The sequence below is a fragment of the Agelaius tricolor genome, unplaced genomic scaffold (assembly GCF_023055355.1).
Source record: "Agelaius tricolor isolate 1412-34295 unplaced genomic scaffold, bAgeTri1.0.p SCAF_32, whole genome shotgun sequence".
Taxonomy (NCBI): Eukaryota; Metazoa; Chordata; class Aves; order Passeriformes; family Icteridae; genus Agelaius; species Agelaius tricolor.
The window spans coordinates 3834974-3852269 of record NW_027269292.1 but is presented as its reverse complement, the minus strand read 5'-3'; the positions used below and the strand labels follow the sequence as shown (position 1 = coordinate 3852269).

The 17296-nt window shown below is 39.0% G+C and overlaps 1 protein-coding gene across 2 annotated transcripts in view; it reads left to right on the top strand.

The window, feature by feature from the left end:
* The window catches only part of PRKCA (protein kinase C alpha), a 152917-nt gene that overhangs the window by 53186 nt on the left and 82435 nt on the right, over positions 1 to 17296 (top strand). For both annotated transcript variants that reach the window (XM_071451209.1, XM_071451207.1), the window contains exon 3: positions 6876 to 6958. In XM_071451209.1, the coding sequence (XP_071307310.1) occupies positions 6876 to 6958 (83 nt within the window). The remainder of the gene's footprint in view (positions 1 to 6875; positions 6959 to 17296) is intronic.

The window sequence follows — 17296 nt, the reverse complement described above, 5'->3', positions numbered from 1 at the left end:
ACATAGAAACAGTGGTCTCTGTCTCAGAAAGTATATAATTAACAAGAACATTGAAACAGTGCTGAATATTTTGTATTACATAAAATCCTCTAATATTTTGAAACTCTTCCTCAGTTTTGCAAATCTTGTGCTGCAGTTTTAGTAGAATAAATTATATCATCTACTTTCTTTTTCCTGTATGGAAGGCAGAAATGACAAATCTGGTATAATATGTATGTGAATATAGTATTCAGACAGATCTGAATATGTTATGTGAGGTATTTTACTAAATCCAAACTGTTTCAAAAGCATCTTAGGTATAAATTTCTAATTTAAAATGTGCAGGTATATATTTTTCACTTATCCCACGGCCCTGCCAGGTCTGCCAAAGCTGTTTGGGTAAGTGTAAATGCATATGCATTCCCTGCCAGGCTCACAGCCTGTATTTGCACACTGTTGTGGAGCTGGCAAAGCCAGCTTACCAGAGACACCCATCTGTTTTCTCCTTAGTGTAAAGGAGTTAATGACCTGAGTAGTTAAGACTGTCCAGACTATCTGTATAATCCTTTCACACAAAGAAGATATTGTTGCATTTAACTGTTACTTTCTCTCAAATTTAAAAAAAAAAAAAAAAAAAAAAAAGGAAATTAAACAGCAGAGTTTACAGTGGTCCTATTTCTGTCCTCCACCTGCAGCTTTTTAGTCTAATTGAGCTTGACCAAGCAGAAAATCTGCAGCAAGGTCAGAGGTATGAACCTGAGATTAGGCATAGCAATTATTAGCAGGTAGACATGGAGCTTCAGAAATAGAAATCAGCCCTAATTTATCAATATTGAATTGATGCATTTCTGTCCTTTGCCCCCAGGGTAGGTTTTTGAGAAGTTGAGTTTTGCAGGAACCACAACGAAAATGAAGGTAGCCCAGGAGCAGGGAATGTGTAGCACTACCCAGATTAGTGCTGTGAGGGTGCTGTGTGACCTTGTGGGCTCACCAAAGAGCTTTAAGAAGCTTAGGAACAGGTTGAGGTGATGGGCAGAGACGTTGTTTTTCTTATTCACTGGCTTAGCTTGGAACAGACTGAGTCTTGCTGAGCTCCAGGCTGGTTTAGTCAGAAAGGAGTGGGAAATGCCAAGTGGAAGGATTGCATAAAGCAGTTGTAAGTGTTAGCCTGGCTACTCCCCTGGGACTGCACTTCCTTCTGCATGGGGTGAAACACTGGCACAAAAGCACACTGGTGTTTTATAAATGATATATGTTGGAAAAGTTAGGGTAATTTAGTTTTCAGGAATTCTCAGTGGATTCAGTATGTCTGTAGCAGTCAAAGGTAGGGCTGCTTGTGACTTGTGTTTGCTTTATAATCTACAGCCCTGCTTATATATAATGTAAAAGGGATTTTCATTATATTTTTACAAGTTATAATATGTTCAGAAGAGGAGAAAGACAAATATTGCTACATCCTGTATCTTAATTGCTGCTCTTCTTGTTTGTCTATTCCTAGTAAAGTTATTTAAACAGTACTTATTTAAACAACAAATGCATTTGGTTAATTGATTTGTCTATTTTGAAGTACTACCCTATTTCTGTTTATTGTAATTGCTATATTTAATCTTAGGATGATCTAACACATGCCATGTGCCACATTCATTCAGTCATTCATTCATTCATTGCTTGGTGCTGTGCAGAAAGCCCAGGCCAGCCAAAGATATGGGCCCCTGGGGGAAATTCTGTGGCCTCAGCGAGAATGCAAAGTGTGTGAAACAGCAGCTCCCAGCTCCAGACTCCTGCAGAGACTCTGAAGTGCTCTAGAGCCCTCTGGGAGTAACCCAGAGAGGGTTTTGTGCTTACTGAACTTCTGTGGGAGCTCCTTAGTCCAGTTCAGGATCAGTTCTTACCTAAAAGCCCCAAATTGGGAGCCCAGCAGCAAATGCAGAGTGTGCACAGAGTGATTTCCCTCTTGCTGCCCACGAGACCTCCAGTACTGCTTCCTCTGCTCTGGGAATAAATCATGCTGAACTCCATTTTCCTCATGGTGGAAAAAGCCCATTCTTTATTCACATAACTCATTTTTATACAATTTTACAGACCTCATGTGTGACTCCAGTTGGTCAGCAGCTTTCTTGCCAATTACTTTATTGGTTACTAACAAGTTGTTACCCTATATTGATTGGTCACTCAAACCCCTGATGTGTACAGGAAAAGTTGTTTGTGAGAGAGAGTTTTTATTTTTCCATCTAACAGTGTAAAAACCGTTTATACAGGTGCTGGTTGTTTTTCACTCAGGAAGAGATTGTCATGTTAATGAACTGCTCACACCAGGATTGCTTTCAGATGGGAACTTGCAAAGTGCTGGCTTGACAAGGCCAGCCACTGATTTGAGGAGAGCAGGCTTGATTTTATGAAGCTTTTTTTCTTTATGATTTTTCTACCCTACTGCAACTCTGTGGAATAATCAATGCTTGAAACCTGGAAACAAATTATGAGCCTGTTGTTGTGAGGCTCCCAGTAATGCCAGGGCAGTGGAGCCACAGCTTTGGGGTTGGTTTAAATGGGAAAAGATGTGATTTCTACACTGGTTAAAATGTTATCCATTTGAGTTGGGACAACAGTCTTGACCACTGGTCAGTGGGCATAGTGATATTTGTTCCAAGGTTGGATTTGATGGCCTTGGAGCTCTTTTCCAACCTTAATAATTGTATGATTACAAAAAAGAGTCAAAGATGACTTGAAAAAAGCTGACTGATTTCTCTGTGGATGGTAGCTGGCAGTTCAGTTGGACTCTGGCAAATACATTCTCTCCACCCTTAGGTTTGCTGCTGAATTTGTTTTACTGAATAAATAAATAAATACTGTGGTGTAGTAGAGCTATTTATAGCTGGTGGAAAGGCTCACCTGCTCTGTTCTTTTTCTTCCAAAAGTGGGAGTTTACAAGTGCTTAAAAAAAAAAAAAGAAATCTCTTGACCTTTTCTAATGGTTCTCAGTTGTAAAGCATGTGACTTTTATCTTGATATTTTTTACCCCTTGTTCTTTGGAATGCTTGTGATTGTGGAGCTCTTCAGACATATGGCTGAGTGATGTGTGGGCTCAGCAATGGCTTCTCTTCTTTCTAGATCATCTAATAGAGAAGATTGCTTCTGTTTCTGTTATTTATGATTGCAGTACTTCACTTTGGTCCCATCCATCTGTGTCATATATACAAGCCATTAGTAGAAGTATTTTTTAGCAGAGAACTCTCAACCCGACCATATATCACAATAATCTTTTCACTCCCCATAATTTGGAATAAAGCTGGAAATTTACAGTGCAGCCTTGTAACTCCAAGTGATGACAGTATAAATATATTTATATATGTGTGTATTATTGATAACAAGTTTTTCTCAGTGCTGTGCCTGGACAGAGCAGTGTTGGGTAAAATGAATTGCCCTCCATTATGTACCATAAATCCCACAAGCCCTGTCGAGCATCTTCAGCTCGTTTGCTCTGAGAATGCACTGTGTGCTCCTTTCCAGGTTCCTCCTTGGTTTTGTGCTGCCCAGTTGGCATTTTCTGCTCTCTGGGAGGGCAGGGAGCAGCCAGGGAGGTGCCATGTGCCAGCAGAGAGCGAGCAGTTAGTCTGGTTCTGCAGCACAAGGCCTGTTCTGTTCTCTGCATCCCTCCCTGCTCCCCTCCCTGGGCTGCAGGGAACCTTTGGCTCCAGCGAGTCCAGAGCTGGAGAGGATGGAAGCTCCCAGCCAGATGCTATATATACACCACAGATCAAAATCACACTGTCAAAACACAAAAATACCTCAATAATTTTCTTCTTAATTTTAGCTGTCAGCCTCGAGATGCCACTTTGCTCTTGAGCTGCTCTGCATAATGTGTGCCAGCTCCCTTCAGCTCATGGTAAAGTGGAAAGGAACAAATTTCCTGGCAGCCTCTGCAAAGCAGTGTAATACAACTTTCATTACATGAAGGTGCTGAACATAATGTGACTTCATAACAGCTGCAGTAAGCGATGTGAAGCTCTTAACATCCTCAACAAGTAACAAGTGAGAGGTTATTTTTCATCTCTATTCCTAAAAAAAAAAAAATGGCACGTTATTTTAGGCAGATGACACTCTGTTTGCACTTAGCTGAACTAAGTAAATTTTTACATGAGTTCTCCAGATCTGTGTTGTTCTGTGAAATAAAGAGAACACTAAAAACAAATGCTAAAATTCAGTTCAGTGGCTGGATTTCAACTTACAAATCTGGATGTTAAATTATATGTACAGAAATGATGGCTGTCAGATGGATTTCAGCTGACACTTGTTCTTTTCCCTTTGGATTTATGATTCCATGAAAGTTGCTTGTTGCATTGGTTATTTCTGTGTGGAACTGTTTGGTTTTCTTATGAGAATTCTCAAAAGGTCAGACAGGTCTGATGCTTTTAGATCACCTGTTGAGGAGCCAGGCTCTTTGGAGAGAAGTCACCCCTTACAAATGGGAAATAAAAAAGAATCAAGGCTGTCCATGTTGAGTTGCCCATATCAGCGCCTATCAAAGGCTGTTATTGGGCTGAACACAAATTCAGTTTTGAGACTGCAGTAACCAGCACTGATAATCAGAGTATTATCACACAGTTTTGAGGTGTAGCCCAAGTCCAAAAGGACAAATCTTCTGTAGTTTGCTTACTCTGGCAGCTGAATTATCCTTTCCATGGCAGTGTGATGAGCAATGTTTCCAGGGAAGTTCACAGCTAAAGTTCACAGGCTGGAGCAAACAGTGGCACTCCTCTTCCCATGTCTTTATCCCGATGCTTAAATCATATTAAAAACAAGGTCAGCATTGTCTCTGGCTGGATGAATTCCTTCACACTGAGCTCTGAGGAGCTGTCAGCTCAGGGCTAGGACGTGGCTGTGGTGTTTCAGAAATTCTGCCCAAAGCAGATCCCAGATATGCAGTTTTCCTTACACACATTGCTGAATAAAGGCAGAGCTGGAGCAGCCACTCCAAGCTCTGAATTTCAAGGTCTGAATTGGAATGGCAGGCACTGGTGAAGCAGCTCCATTCTACAAATCTCCAGATATTCCCATAATATGTCTCAGATCTTTTGCATTGATTATCACATTTTATTTTGCAACTTTTACAAAAATAATTAATTAGCTTCTTTATTTTCTGAAGGCTATACCAAGATTTTAAATTTAAAATTTTTTTTGCATGTGGTTTATTACTGAAAACACAAATCAGTCTATTGTCCTCAAGACTGGGAGATCTGGGACCAAAAATATAATCTGAAAGTAAAATATGACTCAGCTGCAAGTAATATTAATGGTAATTGCCACTTAGTGATCTTTCAGTTGGTAGAAAACAAACCATCAAAATGATAATTGCAGGATTCACTGGGATTTAGGTTGATTAACAAACTAGACAACCAAGTGGGCAGCAGCCCCTGAGCCAGAGCTGTGGCTCGAGTGGAGTCAGCAGAGCTAATCTGGAATCAGTGGAGCAAAACCCACTTTATTCCCTTTGCCCAAAGAATGAACATATGCCACATCGGAAATAGAACAGTTGGAAACAATTTCTGCATGGGATAGGGATGAGAAATAGCTGGGAGGGAGAGGAGGGTGATTGGAATTGAAAGGCAGACTTAGGGCTGGGGATGAGGCCAGGCTGGCATTAGTGGGATCAGGCTGTGTCTGCAGTGACCTGCAGGTGCACCTGGGCACCTCTATTTATTTATGAAATCTCTCTTCTCTGTTTATTTATGAAATCAAGTCATGGATGTTTTAAATGGGAAAGAGAAGTGTTAAAGTTTCCTCATGCAATGAGCTCTTTAGAACAATTTAGGTAATTTAATATGTTTTCCCGTGAAGTTGAGGAAATTTAATGTTTGCTGTTGTTAAGCAATTTAAGTCTATTTTATTCTTGAGATTTGGGAAATAGTGTGGTTTTATGTGTTAGAAATGCAAAATTTCAAGTATACAGAGAATGCCTTACCTATAAACAAGCTGTGAATTACTTTTAAATCATTTCATTATCATCTCCTGACTCACTCTTTGATGGCATGGTGTTTATTACAAGGTTTTTTCAATCTCAAATCTTGATTGTCTGTTTCGTCGAAATGTGGGCCAATTTCAAAATATCTGAACTAAGTTTAATATTATGAAAGAACTCATAGTGGGGGTGAAAAGCTGAAATACTGACTCTTAAAGTCAGCACCCTCAAGGAAATTGTTCTTTTGTTGTGGTTTGGAGGGACCTGTGTGACAACCTATGGCCTCCATCCCGTGGCAGGAACTTTTTTATCTCAGAAAGAAAAAGTTCTTTGAGATCATTCATAAATTTTAAATGGGCTTCACATTGCAATCAGGAGCTAATTTTCTTTTCCCATTATCTCCTGCCATTCTGTGCTATGTGGGAACACTTTGTTCTCTAGAACAGCATCACTCACAGAGAGCTCTGGTCCCTCACAGAAGTAATTAACTGGGAAAGATTTGGATTTCTGTAGAGACCTTCCTCAGGCATGCAGGGGAGCAATCCCACACCCAAGGATGGGTTTCACTCCAGCTTCACATCCCTTCCATCCCCCCTGGATGCACATTGACAGTTCTGTGACAGAGCAGGACTGAGATTCAGGAAATGTGGCTTTGTGGAGCTGCTCATCCCACGCTGTATTTGAGCACTGTGGGCTGGCTCCAGCATTAAAGATTTATCATTGTGTAGAGTCTCCTGGCTTTTAAATGTGAGTGCTTAGCTCCTCTTTAATCACAGTGTTTGCTTGGTGTCTTGTGTCCTTATTTCACATGGGACTCTGCTTACTTTCCTTCACTTACAGGTGAAATATTTAGGTTTTATTTTATATTTGTTACAAAATTAAAAAAAGGAACACCACCACCAACCACTCTAACTGTTGTTTCCCCTTTTTTTTTTGCCAGTTTGCTGTTTTGTGGTTCACAAGAGGTGCCATGAGTTCGTTACCTTCTCCTGTCCTGGGGCTGACAAGGGGCCTGACACTGATGTGAGTACATTGACTTTCCAGACCCTGCTTTACACAGATTTATCTTGTTACACCCATGAGAGTGGATTACAAACAGGATCAATGGCTTCTTCACGACAGATAATTGAGTCCGAGTGGGTTTTAACAGTTGTGAAGTGAACGTTTATGGACTGAAAAATCTATTTTTGGGAAGAGCAGTAATCTTGAGTGTGTGACCAAGAACAATATCCTCAGAACATGCCCACCCTGAGGCGTTCACCCAGCCATCAATCAGCATTTTATTTTCTTTGCTTTATGTTGGATGTATTTGATATTAACAATTCCCAGAAAGGCTGAAGCTTTCTCTGAGCTTTCTTAGTATCTATCTTATCTCAAAGTGTATCTTTTGAGTTGTCTCTGGTCCTTGTCTCACTGCACACAAAGATCTGTAGCTCCAGTTAAATGACAATTTCATCTTGAGCCAGCTGGCTTGCTGGGTTTTTATTTTATTTTCATGTTTGAGCTAGTCTAGGAGTCTGGACACTCCCATTCCATCCTCCTCTGTCAGTACTTTTGTGGCATTTTTGGTCCACAACCAGTTTTTCCTCTCCACACATCTGCCTGCCTGGTGAGACACATGTGCAGGATCTTTGTGTCACCCTGCTGAAATAATAAACTGATCTCATTTGTTCACATAAAAATAACATTTCTTTGGGTTTTATAAATCCCACTTTACAGTGAAGTAATTTAACATCTGCTTATGGGAACAATACATTCCAAGTGTTCTTTGTCTGAATGGCTTTGTTTTGTTTCTTATCACATATTCATGCTCTAGATTGTAGGCTATTATCTCCTCTGATAAAATGCACCAGAAGAATTTTCCTGCTAGCTTTTAATGAGCTTCTCATGAATTGTTTCAATATGCCAGCCAGGAGGTCAGTGAACAATGTATGGGCAGAAGCCACAAGGGGTCTTGGAAAATTTCAGATATTAAAAAGTTCTCTCATTTTTAATTTTAAATATGGGGAAACGTTGAAGAACTGAGAAGAATTTTTAAAACTTCCATTTTAATACATTTCACATATTTTATATTTAGGTGCAGAAGAAAAATGCTAAAGTTAGAAGTGTAATTAAGTTAGGAGCATTCAGTATCTCTTATTTAGCTGATACAGACCTTACCAATAAAACACTGCTCAGGCAAGAACAAGAAACCCAAATTGTTCTTCATACCTTTGCTTTTCTGACAGGTCCTGATTTCTTTAAGCTTTGCAGTGGGGCATTTGGCTCTGTAAATGTAGTTGACAGCTAAAGCAGGCTTTTGGAATTTGGGAGTTGTGTATTTGGAGTGCCTTGAGCTGCAGAGAGGCTGAAACCCAGGTCAGCCCTGCGTGGGTGGTGTTCTCACCCCTGATCTGGCTGCACATTGTTGATGGCAAAACCCCTGTTGGGCCCAAGGGGGCCACAGTTTCAGCAAAAGTCTGAACAGTTAAAGAATATCTGCTGAATTCCTCATTCTCTGAATATAGTTCATACCTACAAGCAATGATTTGTGGGTATGAACTGTAGACCTACATTTTCTAATCAGAAGATGATTTCTGATTTACTTTGGTCAGTCCTAAAGCCACAAGGAGAATAACCCAAATCTGGTTTTAGCTTAGTGCTCACTTGTGATGTAGGATATTAATGGAAGTTATTCTTGATTGAGAGGTGACACTCATGAGTAGCTCTGCTGTGTTCATCATGAATGATTTGGTTCTTAAAAGTGCTCTTGATTATTTTTCTTTTTTTATAAGATGGCTCTTTGGGGTTGTTCACCTGCAGTTCAGAAATGAGAACACACGTTTGTGTGTGAGACCATTTAATTTTACTGAGAATATTTGCATGGTGACAGAGTCTGTGACAGGTTGTTAATGGTCTTTAGCATTGCTGACTGCATTTTGTGATTTGGGGTTTTGGGCTCAGTGATTAAATAAATCAGCCTAAGGTCTCGTTCCTGTATTTGGGTTACCAAATGATCATTTTCAATATTTACACAGCAGCAATAGCTCAAAACCAGTTTGAAGATTAAAAGCAATGAGAAAATAAATATGTTTTATTAAAACTGTGCTACATTAGTGGGTACTATTACACAAAGAGGATTGTAGAATATTATACTTTAATTTACTGAAATGTTTGACTATAATTTCAACCCTTTCATAATTTAGCAACTGATTCCTCTCCCAGTTGCTACAAGCTTTGTTCTGAAATGAAGTGTGCTATAAAGCTTATCATAACATTTAGCAGATTTTTAAATATTAAACCATCCTTTTCTAAATTACTTTGTGCAGGTGCACAATTAATTTGTGTACTCAAATGCTCCAGTGTTACCTTTCCATTAATTGTAAGACTAATACTGTCATTAATAAAATTAATTTTCCAGAGCAATAATTATAATAATTACAATCATTATATAATAATAATTGTTGTGTATCAGAATAATGTTAAATTATGGTGCCCTGTACTTTTAATATAAATGAGGCAGTCCTTGCAAAATAATGCCTTAATAAAGGTGAGTGTAAAAGAGGAAAGCTTAAAGTGAGTCTCTTCTTGTTTTACTCAGAGTAGCTGAAATGTGAGGTTGAAATGTCTGTTTGTGCCAAAAGGAAAATAATACTTGGGAATAAAGTGCTCATCCATTGCAGTGGTGGTGTCTGGGGAGCAATATCCTGTTTCAGTGAAACAAGAAGTCACACAATCAGAAAATTGTGTATCTCCTTATTACTTGGCAGGGTGTGAGCTCTGGTTTCTTAGGAAAAAGCAGCTCAGGAAGTCGTTTTCCTGCTGTGTAACAGCTCTCACCAGAAATTATTCATCTTCTCTTTATGGCCACCTCTCTGTGGTGATGCTGAGGGGAATTTACCAGCTCCTGCTGCTGCTGCCCTGCAGAGTCACAGGAGGCCTCATCTCCAGCTCAGGTGCTTGCTTTGGGAAGGGGCTTCATGTTCTTAAAACTATTTGAAGTCATGGGTGAAATACTTCAAACGGTGGTAAATCAGTGTAGAGGTGTAAGAGCAGCCTCAGCAATGGGGTGCTGCTGTAATGAGCTTTGTTAAGGTGTGTGCAATATTGAGGGATAATTGGTCAGTTTATTGCAAAATGGAGTTAAATATTTGTTTTCTTTGTTAATGGAATTCCATGACCAGAAGGCGTCTTTGTTATATATTAAAATGTTCCTAATTACATTCTGCACGTAATTAAAAACCCCAAGCATTAATTTAAAAAAGTTTTTGACTGTATTTTGTGTTTCAGTAGAAGTTTATGAGACTTTGAGTGCACAAGAACTCACAGAGCATGGCCTCTGGATCTGCACTATTTCCCTTTCAGATTATAATAATAGAGAATCCAAGGGAGGATTATGAGGAAAATAAATAGAAATTAAAAAGTGAAAATAATTTAAATGAGAGTGAGTGACTCAGTCGTGAGAGGATTTGAAATCTGACTGTGCTTGGTGAGTTTTTAGCCTTTAAGCACCTAGGAGAGAATGGATGGGAAGATCCAGATGTGTCCTTACATAAAATCAAACAGCAAATATTTTCACCCTCTCATCATTGCAGGGTAACTGAAGCCAGGGATGTCAAAGGTGACATACTGCAATTTCCAAGTCAGTTATCCTCTTGATACTGACATTTTTTGGGAGCTTTATTATCTTAAGCACATTTGAAAGCTCAGTGGGAATGTGAACAGCTGTGAGGTTCTGCAGGAGTTGGGTATTTTCATCAGTGGGTTGGATATTGGGATAATGCAATTCTAGAGTCCAATATTTCAGATTTTTTTCTAAGATATAATTTGAGATATAATTTATATGTGTTAATATAATTTATTAAAACAAAAAATCACTGGTGAGAGGAAGAAAAAATAACAAAAAAGCAAAAATAAAAGTAAATCAGTGTGATCAATATTTCAGATTTTTTTTTCTATGTGTTAAGATATAATTTATTAAAACAACAAAAAAATCACTGGTGAGAGGAAGAAAAAAATAACAAAAAAGCAAAAATAAAAGTAAATCAGTGTGATCGATATTTCAGATTTTTTTCTATGTGTTAAAGATATAATTTGTTAAAACAACAAAAAAAATCAGTGGTGAGAGGAAGAAAAAATAACAAAAAAGCAAAAATAAAAGTAAATCAGTGTGATCAATATTTCAGATTCTTTTTCTATGTGTTAAGATATAATTTGTTAAAACAACAAAAAAAATCACTGGTGAGAGGAAGAAAAAATAATATAAAAGCAAAAATAAAATGAAATCAGTGTGATCAATATTTCAGATTCTTTTTCTATGTGTTAAGATATAATTTGTTAAAACAACAAAAAAAATCACTGGTGAGAGGAAGAAAAAATAATATAAAAGCAAAAATAAAAGTAAATCAGTGTGATCATGAAGACAGTGGTTCAGAGGACACTGAAGCAGGATTTTCAGTGGATCATAAACTCCCTGCTGGCCAGCTGTGCACCCCTGTACAAAGCAGAGATATCACAGAAATCATGATTCTGTTGTTCAGGGAAATGTTTTGTGTTAAATTCTGCAACTCTCCATTTGGAATTTGGGAAAGAACTGAAGTGTTAAAGGTCTTTATATCACAATCTTTGAGTATTTTTTTGTCTCTTAAACTGTGACCAGGTCTCTTAAAGGCAGTTTGTGGCAAGGGACAAATAACTCCATAACAGGGCAGGTGGTTTTGGGTGTGGTGATGGGGAACTCTTGCAAGGGGCTGCCAATAGAAGAAATTAAGATTTTTTTTTCTTGGGTTTTCCCTCTCTCCACAGCGCTGTGGATTTTCCCTGAGTGCTCTGTGGGGAGATGGCACATGAGCCCTGGGAGGCTCCACTGTGATTTTCATTTTATGGTTTCTGTGATTCTAGAGCTGCAAGGAGAAAGATTGACCCTTAAAAATTCATGTGCTGGGGGACCAGTGGGAAACTCTGAATTCAGAAATGGCAGGAGGGGGTTGGGTTTGCCCTGAGGCTCAGGGAGTGCTGATGTCCACATTTACTGCACTGTTACACTGCTCACTTCATGGCTGGGGCTCTGAGAAAAATGATTTGAAGAATCACCTCTGTACTAAGCCAGAATAAATTAATATAACTGGTCTGCCCTGGAGGGCTTAGGTGTCTTGACCAGATTTCTGTTCAGTTCCAGGAAATGCTGAAATATTTTTCTTTTTTTTTTTTTCCTGTTCTTTTTCCCCCACTGGCATTTAATCATGTTTCTAGATCATATTTACATGTAGGAGGCTGGTTTCAGAGTGGAAAAAGAGAGCTGCTTGACTGGCTTAGGGAATTAAAGAAACCCAGACCAAACTCATGAGAAGAAAAGGCAGTAACTGGAAGCACAGTATTAAGATTTACTATAGAACTAGTTAAAAAGGGATTTTCATCAGAAAGCTTTGCAATCTTTTTCCAAGGATAATGAAATACAGCAGCAGGGCTTGTCTGATTTGCTTTTAACTCTGTAGTTGTTTTTTACAATGGAAAACAACTGTTATAAATGTTGGACATTTTGAGACTAGAGCAGCAACAAACATAATTTGATAAAATATTATAGAATCATTAAATCACTTAGATTGGAAAGGATCTTGAAGATCATCAAATCCAACCATATCTCACTAAGGTTTGGGGCAAAGGTTTCATTGCTAATCTGAATTTTGAGTAATAGGCCATCTTGTCCCAGAAATATTTTCTGTTTAATTAAGATGAAAACCTTCTTGCTTCATCACAAAAGAGACACAACTGCAGGGAGACCTGGCAAGAAGCAGTTCACTGCTGGCCAGATTGACAAAAATGTCCTCTTTAAAAGAAGCCTGGATGAATTTTTGGAAGTGATTCTTAAACAGCTCTGATGCAATTTTTCATTGCATTCCCTAAACAGAAAATATAAAGCCCCCTCTATTTATAGATTAAGGAAACAACTCAAAATGTTTTATATGTCTGTGGTTTCTAATTATGATAATTATTAATCACATTGATTTTGTTTGCAATAGACATTATTAGATGCAGGCAGTAGGTAATATTCTTAATAAAAAGCAATTACAGTGCAAACATATTTTTGTCAAAATATGATGTTCCTTACTATATTATCACAGCCTTTTCCCCAAAAGCATGTCCTGGATAACAAAATCAGCATGATCACAGTCAATGCAGTAAGTGATACTGAAGGAGCTGAAAATTTGTATTCTTTCTGTTATTTATCATAAATGCTTTAGAACAAATTTTACAGGACAGCAGGATAATTTTTCTTAAAAAATTTTCTTGCTTGTGGTTACCCTGGCTTATGAATCTCTGAAGAGTATCCAAAGCAGTTCATGGAGAAATAAAGGTTTCATTTCTGTGGTTTTGACTTCAAAGCCCTAAAATTTAATAGTGGGTAAAAGTTGCTTGGATTTCTAATATTTTAATTATTTTTTTCCATGGTGCTGTGTGACAGGGGCTCATTACAAAGTATGGTTGACAATGAAATTTCAATTTGAACAAACTCAATGCAGAGGTAATATTCTTTTTAGTGGAAGACAGAAAAATGTCTGTGCATCCTGAGGAAATATTGGGCTCATTTTGCTCCAGCACTGGGGGGAGGTTCTGGGCACAGAGGTTCAGGAATTGCCCATCCTGGCTGTACTGAGAGCTTTGACTGCTCTCCTGAATGCCTCATCCCAGCTAACCTGAAAGCAGTTCTTGTGCTGGAATGGGTTTGAATTAATCATCCCCCTAGAAAACATGTGTACCTTCTATTCTTAAATTAAAGCACAGGCTCCTTTTATTGCAGCTGAAATGGCTTTTAGCTACAGTAAACCATCCTCAGCAAAAGCAGAATTAAATTATAAAGGAACAGGTTCATGAACTTTTCTAACTACTGGTAATTCCCACCTTTTCCCTGCAACCCAATCTCCAGACTGGCTCTGTGTCCATCTGCATGGAAATTTTCCCTGCAGTGTGAAAGGAGCTGTGTGAATCCTCTCCTTGAGCACCCCATGGGAAGGAGATCCATGGTGGGTGGCTGCCTGCACACTGTGGCACTCCAAGGAACATTTGTGCTCCCATCCTCCAGTGCAGCCCTTCAGGCTTTCAGTTCATGGAGTTTATGCCTGAGACGCTGGCAGTGCAGTTTAGATTTTTGTTACAGCCTCTGAGATTTGAAAGTTCATAGCTTTTTATTTATAAAAATGTATTTTTTTATTTTCCCAATCCAGAACAGTGCAAGTGCTGAATAGCTCTATCATAAAATTTAGACTTTATATTTTTCTTTCTAGCCATTTCCTGTGCAATATAGAATATAACATAGGTGATGCTGGTAAGAGTTAATCACTGAACAGAGCTCTGCTCAGACAGTTAGGAAATGTATATAAATGATGAACCTAAAAATATCCCTGATTTTCACAAGTTAGCACTGCAGAACAATTAGGCAGTGGGACTATAAAAGGAGAACTCACAGCTAAGTTATTCCCAGTAGTAAAGAGAAATCTTGAGGATGAGGTGCAGTTGTGGTGGCAGCAACTCCTGGGTGCAGATTTTCACCATCAAAACTCTATTTAACTCCCCAAATTGAAGTTGGCATGATTCCAACAGCACTTATTTTCCAGTTGTTAAGAATATATTGACTTTTGTGCAATTTGGGTTGAGATTCATTATTTCCAAGCTAGCTTTTGTTTCCCCTTGGCAAAAGTCTCGTGTCAATCTTTAAACTCTGTGTAAATGTGCTGACACTTGGGTTTAAGGGGGAAGAATGCCTAAGAATTACTAATAATTGTTTTGTTACATGAGATATCATGTGTAAAATGCACCATAGACATTTCTATCAGGTTCCACCCCCAAAACTCTGTGGGTTTTAAAATAAAGAAGAGTGATTATGGCACACTGAACTCAGGAGCTGGAAGAGACACAGACAGACCACTGAGAGAGCCTTGCAGAATGCTGGCAATTTTTAGCACTGTCTGTTTGTTGAGGTGGCAGTTCTTGCACCAAAATTAGATTCAATCTTAATTTGGCATAAAAGAAGTGGGCTAATTTTGAAAAGCACTGCAGATCCCATATGCTCAGAGTGATTTTAATGTGTCACCAGAGTGTCCCCATCTCTGGGGATGGCTGAGGCTCTGTCCTTGGGGTGCTGGAGAAGTTTGCTGATCTCTGCTGAGTTGAAGTGATGTGGCCTCAGCTCCTTGGTGTAAATCACAGCTCCAGGGAAGCTCCTCTGGGGGTGGGGAGAAAAGAACAACTTGTACTCTTAGGAAGGAGCAAAGCTCTTCTATGGAGGTGCTGTGACCCTGGAACAGAGAGATGAGAGAGAGAGGAAAGGCAGGGAGGGGGACATGGGGACATCCTGGCTGGGCAGGGAGCAGCTGCCACCCCTTCCTCTGCAGCTCCATTGATCCATGGAGCATTGATCCAAAGCATCAAGGAAGCTCTGCCTGAGCAGGAACAGTTTGGTTTCCTTCTTGGCCATTGCTCTTGTGTTTTCTCATTTTCACTAATGTCCATTATGGGGTCGTACTCTGAAGAGATCCAAATAGTTTACAGATTTTTCTTCAGCCTTTGGGAAAGACAGGATTTGTCTTGAAGTAATCAGTGACCTCAGGGAAGGTGTATTGAGTGTTATCTTAATATTCTGTGACCCTGGAACAGAGAGATGAGAGAGGGAGGAAAAGCAGGGAGGGGACATGGGGACATCCTGGCTGGGCAGGGAGCAGCTGCCACCCCTTGCACTGCAGCTCCATTGATCCATGGGCTGCTGGGGAAGCATCAAGGAAGCTCTGCATGAGCAGGAACAGTTTGGTTTCCTTCTTGGCCATTGCTCTTGTGTTTTCTCATTTTCACTAATGTCCATTATTGGGTCATACTCTGAAGAGATCCAAACAGCTCACAGATTTTTCTTCAGCCTTTGGGAAAGACAGGATTTGTCTTGAAGTAATCATTGACCTCAGGGAACATGTATGAAGTGTTATCTTAATATTCTGTCATTTTATAATTGATCTGTTTTTTCTAGCAGCCCAATGAAACTTGATGCAAGCAGATTTTAAGGCAATGGAGCATTACCTGTGCTGAAAAACCAAATCCTGATGCTTCTGCTGAAGTTAATACAATCCCAGTCATGATTCCCTTCGTAAATTGATTTTTGCTGTTCCCTTGCAAATAAATTACAGTGGCATGGCCTGTGTAATTAATGAACCTCAGTCCTTAAAGTACCAGTGATCAGTGCTGAGCTCATAAACTAAAGGCAGAAGCATATCATAAATTCTGCTAATGAGAACTTAATTGATGGAAAAGTCAGAGATTGATTTATTCCTTTTCCTTTCTGTCCCCATGAGAACAGTACCTGCTGAACTGAGGATGAAAGAAATGTCTCAGTGTTGGGAACACCATTGTAATCTGTATCAAAGCACCTTCAGGTCTGTTTCTATGGTAACAGGAGCATCAGACCAGCAGAGAACGGACCAGAAAGGGGATAAAAGCCTCTACAAAAATAGCTGGAAGAAGTGTCTGCATAGCTTTGGCTACTTTTCTTTCTTTTTTTAGAAAAGAAAAAAAAAAAGCCCCAAACTTGGAGTTTTTTGAAAGCTGGTTATTATTTAGGTTAGAACCTATCAGCAGTGAAGTAGTGGTAGAATGCAGCAAATTATTAACTTCAGGGACATTAATTAAAGAGTTTATCAAAAAGAAAGTCTTAAAATTAAACCTAATAGAAACACTGTAATTTTTAAAAGCAATTTCTCTGTAACCCCTCTTGAAAAGGCATTTCCTGAATCTTAAGGTCTTCATTCTTTTTATAAAAGTTATAATAAGATGAGAAATTATCCATCTTTGGTCTGCAAATAGCCTTTTCTCCTATCCACCTAATTGCTTTATTATCATTAAATTGAGCACTTGGTGTCTAATTACAATGCTGGGAATTGTAAATCACAGACTGGGGTCCATGGGGTCAATATTCTTCATTTTGTGTTGCCAGAGATTGGGTAAAAAGACGTGAAAAGGAATAAAAACTTTTTTCCTCCATCTTTCAGATGGATTTTGGTCATTCCAGTGGGAAAAGTGGCCTGAAAAATCACAGGCAGGTGCAGTTTGAGAGTCTGATTTCGTGGAATGAAAAGCAAATGATGATTGATTGGACAGGGACTCCAGTGAGCACCAGAGAATGGTTCCTTTTAGGGTGTATGTACAAGCAGAGATGTAGAAAAATTCTGATTTACCCTGTCCAAAAATAGGACAAAAAGCAACCTGACTGCAGTGATGAGGTTTGAGGGAGTTGGGAACAGACTGGCATGAGAATATATAGAAAACCTGTGTTAAATAGGCCATGCATAAATACATGCAATGTTTGTGGAGAAGGTTCTTTGTTTCTTTGTCTCAGGTTTTATT